At 45.0% G+C, this 16490-nt stretch overlaps 2 protein-coding genes across 3 annotated transcripts in view; both read right to left on the reverse strand.

Moving 5' to 3' along the window:
* Nucleotides 1-3264: 3264 nt before the first annotated feature.
* gpr37a (G protein-coupled receptor 37a) lies at nucleotides 3265-8788 on the reverse strand. The gene is made up of 2 exons (XM_026311575.2): nucleotides 7384-8788; nucleotides 3265-5489 (listed from the first exon to the last, which is right to left on the reverse strand). Exons 1-2 carry the CDS (start codon nucleotides 8335-8337, stop codon nucleotides 4656-4658), a joined length of 1788 nt encoding a protein of 595 aa, XP_026167360.1. The 5' UTR covers nucleotides 8338-8788; the 3' UTR covers nucleotides 3265-4655.
* Nucleotides 8789-10229: 1441 nt separating this feature from the next.
* pot1 (protection of telomeres 1 homolog) overlaps nucleotides 10230-16490 on the reverse strand; it is a 48468-nt gene continuing 42207 nt past the window's right edge. The window contains exons 12-20 of one of the 2 annotated variants that reach the window (XM_026312428.1): nucleotides 15915-16009; nucleotides 14657-14683; nucleotides 14070-14226; nucleotides 13351-13559; nucleotides 13114-13249; nucleotides 12549-12631; nucleotides 11825-11919; nucleotides 10923-11028; nucleotides 10230-10432 (exon numbers count right to left, since the gene is read on the reverse strand). In XM_026312428.1, coding sequence (XP_026168213.1) covers nucleotides 10293-10432; nucleotides 10923-11028; nucleotides 11825-11919; nucleotides 12549-12631; nucleotides 13114-13249; nucleotides 13351-13559; nucleotides 14070-14226; nucleotides 14657-14683; nucleotides 15915-16009 — 1048 coding nt within the window. In that variant the 3' untranslated portion in view covers nucleotides 10230-10292. Of the gene's footprint in view, nucleotides 10433-10922; nucleotides 11029-11824; nucleotides 11920-12548; nucleotides 12632-13113; nucleotides 13266-13350; nucleotides 13560-14069; nucleotides 14227-14656; nucleotides 14684-15914; nucleotides 16010-16490 lie in introns of those variants that run through there. The other variant, XR_003295992.1, reaches the window with a different exon arrangement.

Consider the following 16490-nt stretch of genomic DNA (forward strand, 5'->3'; position numbering starts at 1 on the left):
GGCACACAATTAGAAATGTGCTCTGAGCAACAACAGCCGGGCTGTGATCTGCTTCTGTTGACTGTCAGAGCAGATACATTATGGATGCTGCCTCAAAGTCTTGGTCAAAAGGCCCTTTGATGGTGGCAACTGGGAGGGCGGGCCTTCGGATCCTTTCCTCCAATCACAGTTCTCCTCGTAGTTTTCTTTAACCCTTCACCCTGATGGCTGTCAGACGGGTTAACCACAAGTTAATGTTCTCGCCACATCAGGAGGTTTAATAGATGTTTACTCCAAGCGTGATGTGGATCCATCCAGTGGTGAGTGGACTGACGAAGACTATAGAGCCACTGATGAAGCCGGGTTATAACGTGTGTGGTGATTTTCCACAAAAAGAAAAAGCATCTGCTTTTTGTTGGTGTCAGTGCTGATGCATTTCAGTTTGTACGACACTGACTTTAAAGTCACAAATCACCTAAAAACTGCAGAAAACATGGCTCATATTTTTTGTCCTAGTTGGTGATTCTTTTTTTTTCTTGTTTGCTCGTATCAACTTGTTTGTTTCTGCAGAGACGCTGTGGAAATAACAGATTCTCAGCTGGAGCATAAACCTTGAAACTGTCACATACCAGGACCTTCAGAACCAGGACGTAGTTTCTCTTCTCGTCCTTCCTTGATGTGCGACACTTCAGGCTGCAGAGTTTCAGTTTGTTATGTGCAGGAACAGACTGGATGTGAAAAGTTTGCAGCTGAAGTCTGGAGGGAGTCTTTAGAGTGAATCAGATCACCGAGGCCCTGACAGTCGGCCTCCATTAAGACTCTTCACCTGAGGGCACGATGAGCTGGTTCGCAGCAGAACAGTGTCACACTGCAGAGGACGGTTAGTGTCAGGGTGGATGGCACAAAGAACTTGTGATATTTCTCTCTTTTTTTTTTTTTAGTCTGTTAGGAGCAGAAAGGATAAGAACACGTTTCCAACAGAGAAGATATCAGCCCAGACTTCGTCTGAAGCTGCTGAAACCTCCACACAAAGAGATGTGTTTTAATCTGACACACCAGAGAACACGTTGAATTGACTGGTCTGGTGTAAATGACCCTGAAAATCCAGCAAAGACCACGTTCCGGTCTCTACATGCAGTGGCATTTGTGCTAAAAAGGCCAAACAAGCAGGGAAGCGGCTCAGAGTTTGGGTGGGATCCTGGGACTGTAGCTGTCAGCTCTCTGCTGTAATGATGCTCATGATGCTCGTAACCTTTTATATTTGGAATGTTTTATGCATGTTTTAGTGTTTAGACATCCCAGCAGCAGAAAGTGATCTGAATCCACGCAGTCCTGAAGGAGCGGTTTGGTTACTGTGGAAGCCTGGCTCCTTTCCACCAATCGGGGGCGGCGATCCCAGCCCTCCCAGGACGTCTGTCTCATCCCAGAAAACAGTCCTGGGAGCAGTTGGGAGAAGGTCAGTGAGCAGCTTGTTCAGCAGCGGAGCCTCAGTGTACCCGTCGCCCCATTGTTTCTGAATGAATGGGGCTGTCTAATTACTGGAGCAGCGACTGGGGCCGCCAGCCTCGTTTACAAAAGACTCAAACACGCAACTTTAGTGCCAGAGAGCAAATCAACGCCAATCGGGTGATTAGAGAAGAATGTGGTCTCCTCTGGGTGATTCTGTGGTGAACACAATAAGACAAGGACATTTATGTTATAAACATATTATTCAAAGTTCATTTCTAATTAAAAAAATTATATTTTCTTAACTGAAGCTAAAGATGTTTTAAGATAAGGTCCATAGGTCTGAAGTACAGGAGGATTAGAGTAAGACAGATATTAGAGGCTGAACATTTAATGTGGGAAATGTCACGTTAAAACATTAAATCTTTCATTGAATTAATAATCCCAACAAAATAAAAACGTGACGCCATCATCATCATATCAGGCTACACAATAAAACCTTAACACTGCATTAAACTACATTCAAGTCAACACGACAAGTGCTAACATGCTCCGTGGCATGTTTCCTAAACCGTGACGTCAGACGTTGGACGCATGTTAAGATGCTTATTGTGCGACTCTCGTGCAAAGATCCTAAATGTTAAACACAGACTGCTGCTCATCAATTTCAGCCAGCTCGTCTGGAAACACATTTTAAACCGATCTTTACTAAAACAAGCAAATACTGAAGCCACCAGGCCCAGGGGGTTTTCAGGTTCAGTGTGTGGGTGTCAAGACAGATTTGACTTGATGCAGTGAAAGTTCACAAGCCCACACTGGCTCCTCATACCATTAACGACGAGTATGAGCGCAGCTAAAACGGCTCCAGCACAAACATGTGTTCACTTGTACAGAAACCACTTGAGGAGCAGCAGCAGTTGTTGTTCACTTTCTCACCTGTGAACACAGACGCACTCTGACCCTGTTGGTGCATTTAAGACCGTATACCGGTTCAGACCAGAACCCCTCGGTGACAGTGCCTGTCTGAATAAACGGGCCTTGACGCGCTGTGTGTGGTACTGTTCACCGAGAGGCAGACTGCTGCTGTCGTCATGACAACGGGAGGCGAGGACAATGCCGTGCTGTGTCCTCCCCAGCTGGGCAGCGGTGATGATGATGATGATGATGATGATGATGACGAAACGGTGGCGAGAGACAAAACAGCTGAGAGACGTGCCGACCGTGACTCAGCAAATAATCTGGTATGGCAGTTGGTTCTGATGTTCTTTTGAGATCGAAGCAAATAAAACTCAGGTGTTCCCTGTGTCGACTTGTTCAGTCGACGGTTGGACCGACTGTAAGTCTGAGTGCGTGAGGACACGTCGGGTCTGGACTGGACAGACAGCAGCAGCTGTGTCGTCCTGATGGATGATGATAATCAGCTTCTCTCAGCTACTTACTGCAACTTCCCGTTAGGACTGTAGTCACACTGATGAAAGGCCTCGGGTAGTTTTGTGCTGCATATTTGAAAGTAGTTCATTGACTAGTGAAATCAGATGTAACAAACAGAGCACAGCTCCATTTAAATGATTAGCACTAATACTGGACTTAGTAACAGATGATGGGCAGCTATTGTTACCAGTTTGTTAAGATTTCTCCAACATTAAATTATAGACCCAGACGAACTGACTGTGATGAAACGTGCTGCACGAATCTGTCGACTGTGTGCACATGTGTTTTTAAAAACAACAAAACGGATTTCAAACATCTTTTTTAATTCAAGCTCACATGGCTAAAAAAAAAAAAAAAAAAAAAAAAAAAAAAAAACAGCAACTCCGGAGCCGAGCGAGCGGCAAAATACTCAACACACAACCGGAAACTGATTCACAAGAGCGTCAGCAAACACAACACAGCATCAACAGCCACTTTCAATGCATTTCTGAAAATCCCAACTAAATCACTGACACAAAGAAGGAAAACAACCAAGACCGTCCAAAACAACAAATCTACAGATGCTGCTAGAAGCTGTGGCTGAGGATCAGTTCGCAACCCAGGGAACAAATTAAGGTGAAACTGTCGTGTGGCCTCGGATTTTCCTTAACACTGAAACAATGTTTGACTGGTATAACTGAGTTGCTAACATGTTTTAGGGCACAGCCGGTCGGCTGAACATGCACGAATATGCTGTTTGTCTGCAATAAAGCTTCTTAAGAAGGGATAAAATAAAATAAGATAAGAAGTGAATATGTATTTGGGCTTAAATGGAACAACTGCTGAGAAGTGAAACAGTAAAAACAAGTAATCTCCATTTTCTGAGAAACTCAAAGTGCAGATTCTGTAAAAAAATACTTGAGTTAATTACAAAAAAGCTAATCAAGTAGATGATTTTAACTAATGTGGTGAGTGAGAGTAGGATACAGCAAAACCTCAGGCAAGTATAGTGTGTGCTCAGTCTTTGTTTACAAGACAGGAACCTAAAGGAAAACTAGAGAGAAAACTGACCAAACATCACAACACTTTTCTGTTTCTTACAGGATCATGAGTCTGACGGTAAAACACAAGAAAACAACTATAAAAGGGGAAAAAACGCTGCATGTTCATTAGGACTAACGTAACAACTGATGAATCATTTCTCTGGTTGTGATTCTAACTGAAATTATAATGAGCTTTCGTGGTTTCGGTGGGTTTCTGTGGAGCATCTACACACACAGCCCCCAGAAAACAGAAAAGTGTGCAGTGTAAAAATATGCATTTGCAAAGTGCTTGCAGTGCAGACAAGGGGTCGGCCATGCTGCCAGCTTTTCTTGCAAAAGAAAAAAAAGAAAAGCCCAAAGAGCCTAAAAGGACGTTTTTCCCTCCTTCTTTCTAATATACATGTTTCATTGATGTTTTACGCAGAACAGAGAACAGTGAGTTTTATTTTTTTTTTAGGTTCCTCATGGGCCGAACCAGAGAACATGTGAATAATGTGGCCATAATGTTTTTGAGTCATGGACCAGGTGAATAACTTTCACTGAGGTGACTGGTTCCTCTAACGCCCCCATAGATCGCTCACATATAAATTCTGTAAACAGTGAATGGACAGACAGTGACAGATTTATTGTGTCCATCAATAAAAACAAATGTGATCAATAATTTGGGTCAGTTCCCCTCGAGTTAAAACGGAACAGTAGCCTGAGATGTCAACGCGTCCATCAGCTCCTGATCGGCAGAATGACCCCGAACGGGCTTAACCTCGATGACATTTGACCTCAGCAGCGTGTCCCCACGGCAGTGTAGGAGGTGGAGGTGGGCGTCTCCCTGTGGATGGTGCTGAACGGGGACAGCTCCAGCTCGGTGGTGCACTCGTTGTCGACGTCGCTGGTGGCGGCGGTGGCGGGCGATCGGGGTGGGCCGCACTCGTCGCAGCAGCAGCAGCAGCAGTCCAGGAAGGCTCTGGTGAACGGCCTGCACAGGCAGAACAGCAGCACCGGTGTCACGGCAGACTTGCAGAAGAGCAGCAGCTGACTGACCAGCTGCAGGATGTCCAGGGTTCTCCTGGGAACACCTGCCGCCATGTACACGGTGACGATGTTGCAGATGTTCTCCGGGATGATGCAGAAGCCGTAGAGGATGGCCAGTGCCACCACAGCGCAGTTCATCTGGCTCTCCAGCTGAATTTGCTTCTTGCTGCCGCGAACACAGGCCCGTTCCGCGTGGCGGATCTTGCGAGCCGTGGCCAGCGAGCTGCAGATGGTGAACAGGGTGGGCAGGCAGAAGTAGCAGCCGAAGTACCACCAGAGCCGTGCGCTGTCGTAAGTGAGTCCTAGGATGTACAGTGTGTCCGGGAGCTGGGTGGAGATGCGCACCACGCAGCGCTCACACGGCGTCACATCGGGCGGGTCGCCGTCCTCCGTGACCAGCTGTCGGATCAGCAGCTCAGGAAGCGCCAGCAGCAAAGCGCCCACCCAGATGACGGCGAGTTTGGCTGTGGTGGACGCCCAGTTCTCAATCATCTCATAGTACATCTGCACATTAGTGGCGGCACGGAAACGATCGATGCACAGAGCGCACAGCGTGAAGGTCGTGACCCCGAGAGACGCCACCTGCAGAGAAACGAGAAAAGTCAGGTTATATTTCTCAAAGTCGATTCTGATACTGAGTAATTCGACTTTTCATTTAAACTGAACAGTTTCTAACTCGTGTTTGGACTTTTGCTCTAAACCCATAAAAAAAACAGCAGAAATAAACTCTGGGTCTGATTTTGGAGACTGTGAACTCACTGAACTGTGGATGTTCAATATCTACCTGCTGCTTGGACAGATATGTCCTGGTTGCTATGACTAAGTCGATATAATTGAGTCACTAGACAATAAACGGGGACAACGTTGACAAATCCAGTTGATTCTGGAGATTGAATTTCATGAGAAGGAACTGAAATGAATGTGTCATAACTTTGCTTTAACCCAAATCCTGACCCCAACATGACCTCTGGGAGTCAGAACCAACCAGACAGTTTCCAGGTGGACACACACACACACACACACACACACACACACACACACACACACACTCCTCATCCGTCTACAGTGTGTCATTATGTCACAAACCACATCTGTTTTGCCTCAGCAGCTGTAAACACTTCACACTGTATGAAGAACAGGCCCAGTGTCACTTGTTTTCTGCAGCTCTGTCCTCTCCTGAAAACCTTAGATTGTCTGCACTGAAATGAACAACTGGTCTCACTACGTCTCCACTTCGGTGACATTAAACCGCTGCAGGGGGAAAAGGGGGCAACACCACAATGCACCCTGGTGAAAAGAGCTCAGAGGATGGAAAAGACCGTAAAGACACAATGGACAGAGGAGAACTTGGTTTGTCTCCTCAGTGTTTTGTCTCCGTTTGTGCCACATGCTCCATAATTACAGCTTGGATGTTTACAAGGTGACAGCTGATGGTTCAGCTCTTTTCTATATGTGGACTCAGTCACAAACACTTACTGGAGCTGAGGAAAACCCCAGAACAAAAGTAGAATTTAAAAGAGACCAAAATCTGTACAAACTGTGAAATTAAACCGAAAGTCTTAACAATTTTAATCTAATCTCAGTCTTTGTCCTATTTAAACTGATGAAAACTGATCAGAGGGGGGTCTTCGCTGTTAATCTCAGTCTGAGAAACTCCTCACTAATCCTGATCTTCACTCCGATTGGACAGCGGCTTGTCACATGTTCAGCAGGTGTGGTCCTGTTTTCCTGCAGATTAAAGAGTCTTCAATTGGAAGACATGGACCTGATTTAAACCCCAGTCACAGTGTAATTAGAGTCATTTGTCAGGACTCATTTAAAACCGTTCAACCTGCCTTGTCTTGTGCAGAACTTACCCCTGAAACTCCTGAGGGTGCTAATGCTAATGCTAATGCTGCTCATCATTTCAGAGAGCATGTGTTTCTTAAACAAGTGGGGCAGACAACAAATATTGTTGCTGTGGGCTGAAGGTTAAGAAGGTTGGACACAAACAAGCAAATTCATTTACTGTGACTGACTGATTGACTGACTGTGACTGACTGACTGAGACTGACTGACTGAGACTGACTGACACTGACTGACTGACTGATTGTGACTGACTGTGCCCACAAAAATCGCTGTTATTTCAGTCGTGTGTTTTTGATGTGTCATATTTTGGTTTGTGGCTTTGAGTGTTTCTGTTTTATGTCTGTCTGCAAACCAAGTTTCTCATTAGGGCCAATAAACTGTCTGAACTAAACTGACCAGGTGGGGTCAAAGTTCACCGTGGCTCATCATACCTGCACACCACATACACAGTAATGAGGAGGAGCTGGTTTTTCACAATCATGTAAACACGTCATTAGTCGTTTTTACCTGCAGCTCCAGATAATGTCTTTATTTGTTTATGCAAAATCTGTGCACAGGGGAAGAAAGTTTTAGTGTTAATGTGTCGTCTGAAGTCCTTTATCAGCAGCACCCCCCCTCCCCTCCTCACCTCCAGGTACGGGATGATCCTGCAGGAGAACTCCCCCAGCAGCCAGTTCCTGGTGAGCTCGTGAAAAACCACCAGGGGCAGGCAGAAGAAGATGACGATGAAATCCCACAGCGCGAGGTTTGCCAGCAGCGAGTTGGAGATGCTCCTCATGTAGTAGTTGTGACACACGATGCACATGACGGACACGTTCCCGATGATGCCCACGCTGAAGATGACGGCGGCGGTGATCATGACCGCGTACGCTCCGTACGACTCTGCGGTGACCGGGTAGAACGGGTTCCTCATCTGCCTGCGTCTGGGCCGCGTGTTCACCGGGATGAACGGCGTGGTGTCGGGATAGTCCGGCAGAGAGTACTCCTCCTCAAAGTCGGTGGTGTTGAGTCCGAAGGGGGATCCGTCCTCTTGCTCCTGAGCCAGAGCCGCAGGCGAAGCCTCCCACACGGCTCCGTTCTGCAGAGGCTCGCTCCGCCTAGTCCTGCCAGGTTTTCGGCTCCGTCTTTGCCGCCGGTTGTGTTCAGTCCTTCTGGGGATGCAGATGCGTCCATGCTCGGTTTGTTTGCTCACCTCTCCCACATTGCACGCACCTTTACGCAGCTGCACGAGCCCCCTTCTATCCGTGCGTAAAGCTCCCACTTCTGGTATAGGTTGGATGCGCTGCGCTGCATAGTGCGCGTCGCTTTTACGCGCAGCGCGCCGGGACACTTGTGCGCTGAGTATGTGAGAGGATGACCCGTTAACAGTATCCAGCCGTGAGGCGTGCGCCTTCACACCGCGCGTCCCCTCACTGTCCTCCTGGCTGACTGTGCGCCATATCCGGCTCTGCGCATTCCTGTCAGCGGCGGTGGACTCATAATGAGGACTGAAAGTGGTCTTTGTTTTCTGCCACTGGAGTTGACTCGCGACGGCCTCGCTCCACAGCCACAAACACAGTAACCTCGAGAACGGGAGCAGCATCGTATGGTTCTGTCTAACCCCTGAGATAGAACGCTGTGATCCAAGATGATAGAACCATACCTGGTTTCTGATAATCAATAGAAAAGGTCCCAGTTTCAACTTTAAACAGAAAAAAAAAAAAAAAAAAAATGTCGTCACTTCATCGTTTGTCCGCGCGAACAGCTTTCATAAAGTCTTTGGTCGTATAAACAGGTGGACCTGTCGGGTTCGAGTGCGTCCCGGAGCGGCTCCAGTTTGGAGGCATCACCAGAGAAGCCACACGACAGAGCGGAAAAAGGTTCTCTAACTGGACTGGAAAGAGTTAACTAACCGTTCAGATCCTTAAGGTGGAGGTAAGGGCGGGGGGACAGGATCCGAGTCCAAGCAGGTCCACCTCCGTGCCGGAATGTTTCTGCACACACAGCCGCTCCGGAGCGCTCGGAGTCCGGGGTGGGAAGAGATGCGACCGGAAGAGACGTCGAGCTTCGTCTGAGAGGAGCAGCGGGAGGAGGAAGGGGGGCAGGCATCTGTCAAACCCACTCTGATCCCATAATCAACTGCGCAAATGACGCACTGAGCCTCTGGGATTATTCACCGAATCGCGTTCGAGTTGCAGTTTTTTGTTATTGTAAAAAAAAAAAAAGGTTTTCAAGAAGTTTGGATCAGCGTCGTTTCCGTTTATTTATTACTAGAGAAAATAAAAGACAGGAACTTTCTTTGAGTGTATCAGAGTTTTAATCAACGTTTTGATGCAATAAACTACTTATCACAGTCTGATCTCAGCCTGAGGTGAACTATTATTCAGTAAAACTGTAGTAAAACTGTAGTGATTTTATTCGTGTAGTTTACCTGTTAAAATTCATGAATTACTTTTTTCATCAAATGGTAAAAATTTCCAGTTGCTGGTCAAAAAAGATCAGAAATATTATGTAATACACGTTTTCTGTCATGTTCTGAATCTAAATCTGGTTTTTTACAGATTGTGCGCCATCTAGTGCAAAGTCTGCAAATCAGTCCCTGCTCTGCTGCTTAATTTATCTGATCTGCATCATTTACACCAACCAAGAGTTAATTAGTTAAATAAATAAAATAGTTGTTATAATTGTTGCAATAGTTATATTATATAAATAGAAATGTGTGTGTGTGTGTGTCTGTGTCTTACTGTAGTTTCCGGACACCTGTAGCTCTGCTCCCTCATGGCTGGTGGCCCTTCAGTACCTGGACTAGATCAGCATTTACCGCTCATGATGTGAGCCCACCTTTGGGACCACAGGGGCTGCACTTCTGCAGGGTCCAGCATCAGTTCTCTGGGGGCAGAAGGAAGCAGGTAAAAGATGAAGAGACAAACAAAAAGGTTGTTTTGCTTTGAGCACACACTGAAAATATAAAGATATACAAACAAATAAGTACAGTGAGAATATACAAACAACAAAAGGATAAATATACTGTTTTGTGTACTTACTACTTGTGTCCCCCTTTGCTATTTTGTCATCATATCAGTAAAGGATCAAGTCTTCATAGTCGGTGCTTCTGTCAGTTGACCAGCAGGTGGCAGATCAACACCACAGATCATTACTGAAAGGTTTGTCAGTTTTCTACTCATGAGCTAAATGCTAAAGCTGACATGCTAACAGAGCCGAGTTGTTAATGTGGCTTAAAATGGTTCTGGTCCATCAAGCAACATGTCTTAGATTCTGTTCAGGGTCACAGATGAGAGAGGGTCTTGTACGGGTTCTAGTTTCCAGCTGAAAATATATCAATGATCTCGTTCAAATGTTGTCTTTTATTTAGAAAAACTCAAAATGACAGGAAGGAAACACAAACACATCAATCAGCAGATTTACACATATGTACAGTTTTGTTTTCTTTAACAATAAATAGAAATAAAAAGCACAAAACATTAAAAATGACCTAAAAAAAAAAACAGGCACAGTTTCTTCCTTAACATTCCTGATGACCTTTGACCTGCAGGCGGTTCAGGCAGGCTCGGGGTCAGGTCGCGTGGAGGAGGGTGTGGTGATGGTCGTATGGCAGATCTGGTAGCAGGTCTGGATCTGTCCCTGATCGTCCTCGGCTTGGTATGTCGTCAGACACAAGTCGAGCCACGGACGCCCACCTGAACACACGAGAGTCACACACAGACACTGTGCTGGTTCTATTTCACCTCCACATTAATCAGAAGTCTTCACAGACGACAGTAAAACTAAACGTAGTCTTACACTCGGTGTAACTGAGCGCTGTGTGCATCCCGGACGTCCTCAGAAAACATGATTTGATTCTGTTGATATTTTAAATTGTTTACATCCATGTGTAGGAACATGCCTTGACCTTTCTGCCACCGACTGTCGACCAGCAGGACCGTGTGAAACCTGTGGGTGGATGTGAACTGCACCACCCAGTGTCGTGAATACGAGCACAATGGGGACCTGCTCTTCAGTTCTGCTGGGACCGGAAACTCTACAGGGCTCCTTTACATGCTCAGGATTTTAAGTGTTGGCAGAAACTTTGGACGGTTACAAAAGAAACCCTCCTCTTCTAAGTTCAGCAAACACCAACTGAGAAAATTATTGTGTGTGTGTGTGTGTGTGTGTTAAAGACAGACATACCTGTGCTGCCCTCTGCTGGACAGAGAGACTCCACCGTGTGACAGATGCTGCTCTGAGCCTCCTGGTCGGCTGCCACGTCCTCCGCCGACACGTTGAAGAATAACTCCTGATGGAAGACACAAAACAGAGTTGAACAACTGTCTCTCCTTACATCACCTATTTCTCCCTTTATGCTGACTCTATGTTTTTTCACGGCAGGCCTCTTACCATAATTGATGATTCATTTATTTATTTAAGCTGCAGTTTTTCCATCGATTTCTTCACTGAACGTGAAGGTGCTCAGTGCTGACAGTAGGAAGGAGGTGACAGCACCTCGAAAATATAAACTATCCCATCCAGTTGACTAAACTAATATCAACTGGTAACAGGTGGGAATAAGGTGGATGTTTTTAAACACATATAAAACTCTGTGTAATCGCATCACAATTTCATAATTGATTACCCTGCTGATTGTTTTCTCTATGAATTCATTGTTTTGTCTTATAATGTCCTGGAGTTCAAACTGATTTTTCCATAAACCCACAGTTTTGTCAAATTCAAGAGACCAAAAGTCTAAAAAAAAAAACAAACGAATCTTCCATTAAATTAAACAAATATCAGCAAATCCTTCAAATTCAGAAGCTCAAAGTAAAGATAGTTAGGTCTGATCATTTCAGAAGCTTTGTGTCAGCACTGCAGTAACAAATGTGGTGTTCTTTAAATTTACTGGGAAAAACTTTGAAAAACATAAAAAGACAAACTGCCTGTGTAGCAAAAATCCCAACACACCGACTCCAAATGTTTCTGGTTTGGGGAAAAGTTCAGCCAGACAGAAACAATAACCACAGATTTCCCTTAGTGCTCGTGATCTAATATCATCTGATCCACAGTGAGCGGGATTTTAAACGTGACGTGAAACTCACAGCGTCTCTCCACAGGAAGACGTCCAGCGTGTCGGTGGCGTCCTGCAGCTTCAGCTTCATCAGCAGCACAAACTGCAGCAGCTGGACGCCGAGAGCTGCAGATCAAAATGTGAGGTTTACTTCACAGGAACTGTTTGGGATCTGGGACTTATCTTTTTGTTCAGGATGTGGATAAACAAACATTCACAGTGACATCCATGAACGTCATCTCTCCTACACACGGCCCCCACATCAGCAAACCAACATGCTGGACCTCATCTGATCCAGACTCATTTATTCTGCAAACTATGTGCTTCCAGTGACCATTAGGCTCCTTTTCATGTTGTTTTAAAGAATTCATCTCGCTGCTTTGAGCTCGACTTCATTCACTATCCTGCACAGTGTCTGATCCTTCACTGAGACACAGATGGTCCCTGTGCCAAGTCAGAAGCGTTTACCATCTGTTTTTCAGAATAAGGCTGAGTAAACACTGGAACCTTTTATAACCTTGTTGCTGTTAACTCTTCACTGGAAATCACACATCCAGTCACTTTTGTTGCAGTGCTCACAGGTCAACCGTTGTATTTTCAGCGTAGTCAACCCAACGAGTTTGTTTTTAATGATACATGAGGTCAAATCCCCTCCACTTCAACTTAATAACACAATGGATGTACTCAGCTTGGCTGTACACAGTAAAAACTGTTTCCTCTGACAGTCCAGAGATGCAAACCAAACTCCTGCTCACCTTCTGCAATGACCTTCTCATCGATCACCTGGACTCCCTCAGCAGACACCTCGGTCAGTGCGGCCTCAGAGCACTGCTTGCACCTAGAAAACACAGAGGAACGCGTCAGATGGTGAGACTGATACAAAATGTGCAGGTACGCTTTAATGGCTCATTAAAATCTCTGCAGCCACCATCTCTGCTTCATTACTGCGCCTTTATTTTGAAATATAACCTACTCATCCTGACAACTCTGCACCATAGTTCAGCCAGAAAACATCCTGATGTTCTTAACTACAGCAATCGCTCCATGAGGACTATATATATTGGTGGTCTGGAGGGTTTCATTGTCCCACATCTTCTCTTTGTGGTTAGACTGTTTTTATTAACTACCGTCTCAGGAGTGAACCTTCAGACTCAGCACAAACAACAGATCGTTTAAGTGCTGAGAAAAATGGAAACTTGAAACTCAGAGATTTCATGACTGAGCAGAAGAATCGATGATCTTCTGCTGATGAAAACATTGATAATGATGAAGCTCTAACTGCATGATGGGATATGTGAGTGGGGCGGGCTCGTCTCTGACCCGTAGTATCTCTTCCTGCCCCTGAACAGAAAAGGTGCTGACAGGTCGAGCAGAGCCAGGTGACCTCCTGACGGCCGCACAGGAACGATGTTCTGGTAGCCGTCCGCCAACCGACACGTTTCCTCCAGAGTGGCACCTACAACAAAACAAAACTGTTGTCGCCGTTATCTTTTCTTAAATAATGAAAGATTCTTGCTCGATCATTTCCTGTTTTTAAAAGTTTGTCCAGGCTGTTACCCATTAGGAAGATCAGCTCCTTGGATTTTCCCTCAGACATAAGCTGGGTAGACAGGTGAACATGCAGAGTTCGGTCCGGGGTTCCAAGGGAGTCTCTGGGAACACTGACCTGCCCAGACAGTGCCCACTGTGGGGGGGTGCAGGGTCCAGAGTACCTGGACGCCTCAGAGAACAGTTCCGCCACCAGCTCATCGTCTGGGACATCCTGCCTGAGGAGAGTCAAAAATCAAACATCAGACTTCTTGTTTCTAACAGTTCACACAGACACCGACAGGCAAATATTTACAGCTATAGTTTTTAAAAGTAGGAGCAGAGTTCAAATAAATGCAGCTTTAATAGCTTCATGTTAAATTTAAAATAAATGTCAAACTCATATTCATCTTTTCTGCAACATCAGTTTCATCTCTGACGAACCTGACAGGAAATAAGAGAAAGTAAAACTGCACAGACTTAACGATTCATTTCTTGTAGATCTTAAATTCCTGAAACATCATTCAAACTCAAATCACTTTCAAAGTGTCACATTTTCTAAATCCTATGCACCTTCAGCCGAGTCAAACTCAACCGCAGAAACTAAATATCTACATCTGTAAACTTGGAAAGAAAAAGAATCTTGAACAACAAAACGAGAAAACTCAGAAAACCCCTGGTGTCATCTCGTTTGGCTGAGCGGAGCTGCAGCAGCAGATCAGTAAATTCAAACAGACGCATGTGCCTACATAGTTTCACACTTGCTGCAGTAGAGTTTCAGAGCCTGGTGGAGTCTGAGGGGCTCGTAGGATCTCAGCTGGACTCTGACGTGGTGATCTCGACCTGGCTCGGACCGCTTCAGTTCGGACAGTGTCACCGGCTGAATGTTGTGACTGCAGCTTCTCTCTGAACACAGACAACACACATTTGAATCACGCATCCTGCAACCAGCATTTACACAACCAAAACAACTGGTTATCTTTAAAGTCTTTATGGCGTCTCATGCGCTTGTGGTTTAACTGTCAAACTGCAGGTTTAGTTTCCTTGCATGTCGACCTGGACAGACGGAGAGAAAACATTCACATATCCAACAAATGCTGGAATCAGCTGAGGGAGAACTCCACAACATTTACAGTAAATGGCTAAGACACAAATACTATAGGATGAAAACAAATCACTACCTCTGATCCTGGTTTCTGACTGAATGAATAAATAAATAAATGTTCTGTCTGTGAGAGGTGCTGGTGGGTTTAAAGACATATTTCCCAAAGAGAAAACAAGTGACGCTTGATCACACTGGACCTGCTGAGCAGCTGCAGTGTGTTGGGTTTCATACCTGTGCTGCACGTCACTGTGTCACCATCTGAAACACAAGAGGAACCATCAAGGATTGAAGCAGAGTGCAGGAACAGACAAATCATTAAGCAATAAGTAGCAGAGAAACAAACTCCAGCTGCCAGACGAGGAAAAAAACGCCTCATGAGAAGGTTTAAACGAGCTGCGGTCCTCAGCTCACGAGTCCTGGTTCTCTTGTTGATTTAACATACAAGCTTAAATAAATCAACAACTTAATTAAAAAAAGATTTTCATGCTCGTTCCGCAGATGCTCTGATTATTTCGTCCATGCAGCCACCAGGCCTGCAGGTCTGAACTCAGAGCTGTTTTCATGCTGAAGAGTTCTTTTAAAGCTGCAGCTGTTGGTCTGGAAGTGTGGAAACATTCAGGTCACAGTCAAACTTCGAACTTTTTTTTTTACCTCCAGTGAAGCGTGGGCTTTTAGAAGGCCCTGCTAATGGAGGCAGCCCCCTGCAGCTTCACTCCCTCCATCCTTCCATCCATCCATCCATCATTCACTCATCCATCTGTTTGTTACTGAGAAGACTGGTCTGTCTGAGCAGTCAGGAAGTTCATATCTTTGCTGCTGGCAACATGTTTTATTTCACCAAACCCTGCACTCTCATTCTTTCTTTGCAGAAAATATTTCAAATATCCTCCTCAGTCCTGCGTAAGTAAACGCTAGATATGAGATTTACTAGCACAAGTACATTGAAGAGTACTGGCTATTACAAGAGTACTGGTAGTACATCTGGTGTACTACAAAGCACTGTTTCTGGCTAAATGCTAATGTCAGTGTAAAAAGCTAAGTCAAAGACAGTGCTACTGTACAGTCACATGCTGATGCTAAAGCAAACAGCTAACATGAAGACCAGGTCTGGACATAAAGCTCGAGACCAACTATCACATTTCAGCTTCATCTAGTACGAATCAATCGACAGTAACAAACTAAGAGTCTGCGAACATGTTATCAGTGTTTGGGGCCGTCTGGGTTTGGTTTCATCCAGCGACTCCAAGGTGAGATTTATGCTTTAACTGAAGTGAGAACTGTTTCCTGTTTTTTCACGATTCAAGACATCTGGTGAGACCACGAGCCAAACATCAGCTAACAAAAACAAAGCTACAACAAAGTACAGCTGGGGCTGATGGGAACTGGTCTCATGTGAACGTCATGGAAAATCATCTCATTGTTGTTATAATAGATATTTTCCGACTGGATTAATCAGCTGATTAGAACAACACAAAGTCCGTCCTCATACCCAGAGACTCCGGTGGAGTGCACCAGACGTCCAACATCTCCGAGTCGTTCAGCTCGGGGACTTTGTCCTCGTCCTCTTCGAAGGCCTCAATGACTCTACAGACACAAGAGGACGAAGGAAATGAGACGTATGATCTAACAAACAGTGAATTACTGCAGTAAACTACATTCCCTCTCGTTACATTAAAAAAGGAACGGACCAGCTAAGACCTTAAACCTGGATAAAATCATGGAATACTCTGCAGCACAGTATTAAATTCCCAACCTCTGTTTCTCTACACAATGTTCTTCAAACCTTCAAACTTATAATCTTTGGTGAATGGAATAAAAATAAACGTTTGAAACAGAAAAAACATTTTGTTAAACTTTAATTAAAATAATCTTTGCTTAACCTCCTATGACCTGGCGTCCACATACTGTGATAACATCATATTTTTTGTTATCTGCACTGCAAAACTTCATTTTGTGTCTTTCACAAAGGTTAAGTGTGATCCAACTGTTCCCACAGACAAAAAGGACACTCCTATTTTGGAGTAGTAGTTTTGGAGCATTACAAAAAAACAAAAACAAAAGCAAT

Source organism: Mastacembelus armatus, chromosome 6, assembly GCF_900324485.2.
Source record: "Mastacembelus armatus chromosome 6, fMasArm1.2, whole genome shotgun sequence".
NCBI lineage: Eukaryota > Metazoa > Chordata > Actinopteri > Synbranchiformes > Mastacembelidae > Mastacembelus > Mastacembelus armatus.

Bases quoted from the DNA above. Each gene is read 5' to 3' on its own strand.
- gpr37a (XM_026311575.2), bottom strand. From the start codon at position 8,337: ATGCTGCTCCCGTTCTCGAGGTTACTGTGTTTGTGGCTGTGGAGCGAG. The intron at 5,490-7,383 runs GTGAGGAGGGGA...GTTTCTCTGCAG, and splicing joins GGATCATCCCGTACCTGGAG to GTGGCGTCTCTCGGGGTCAC.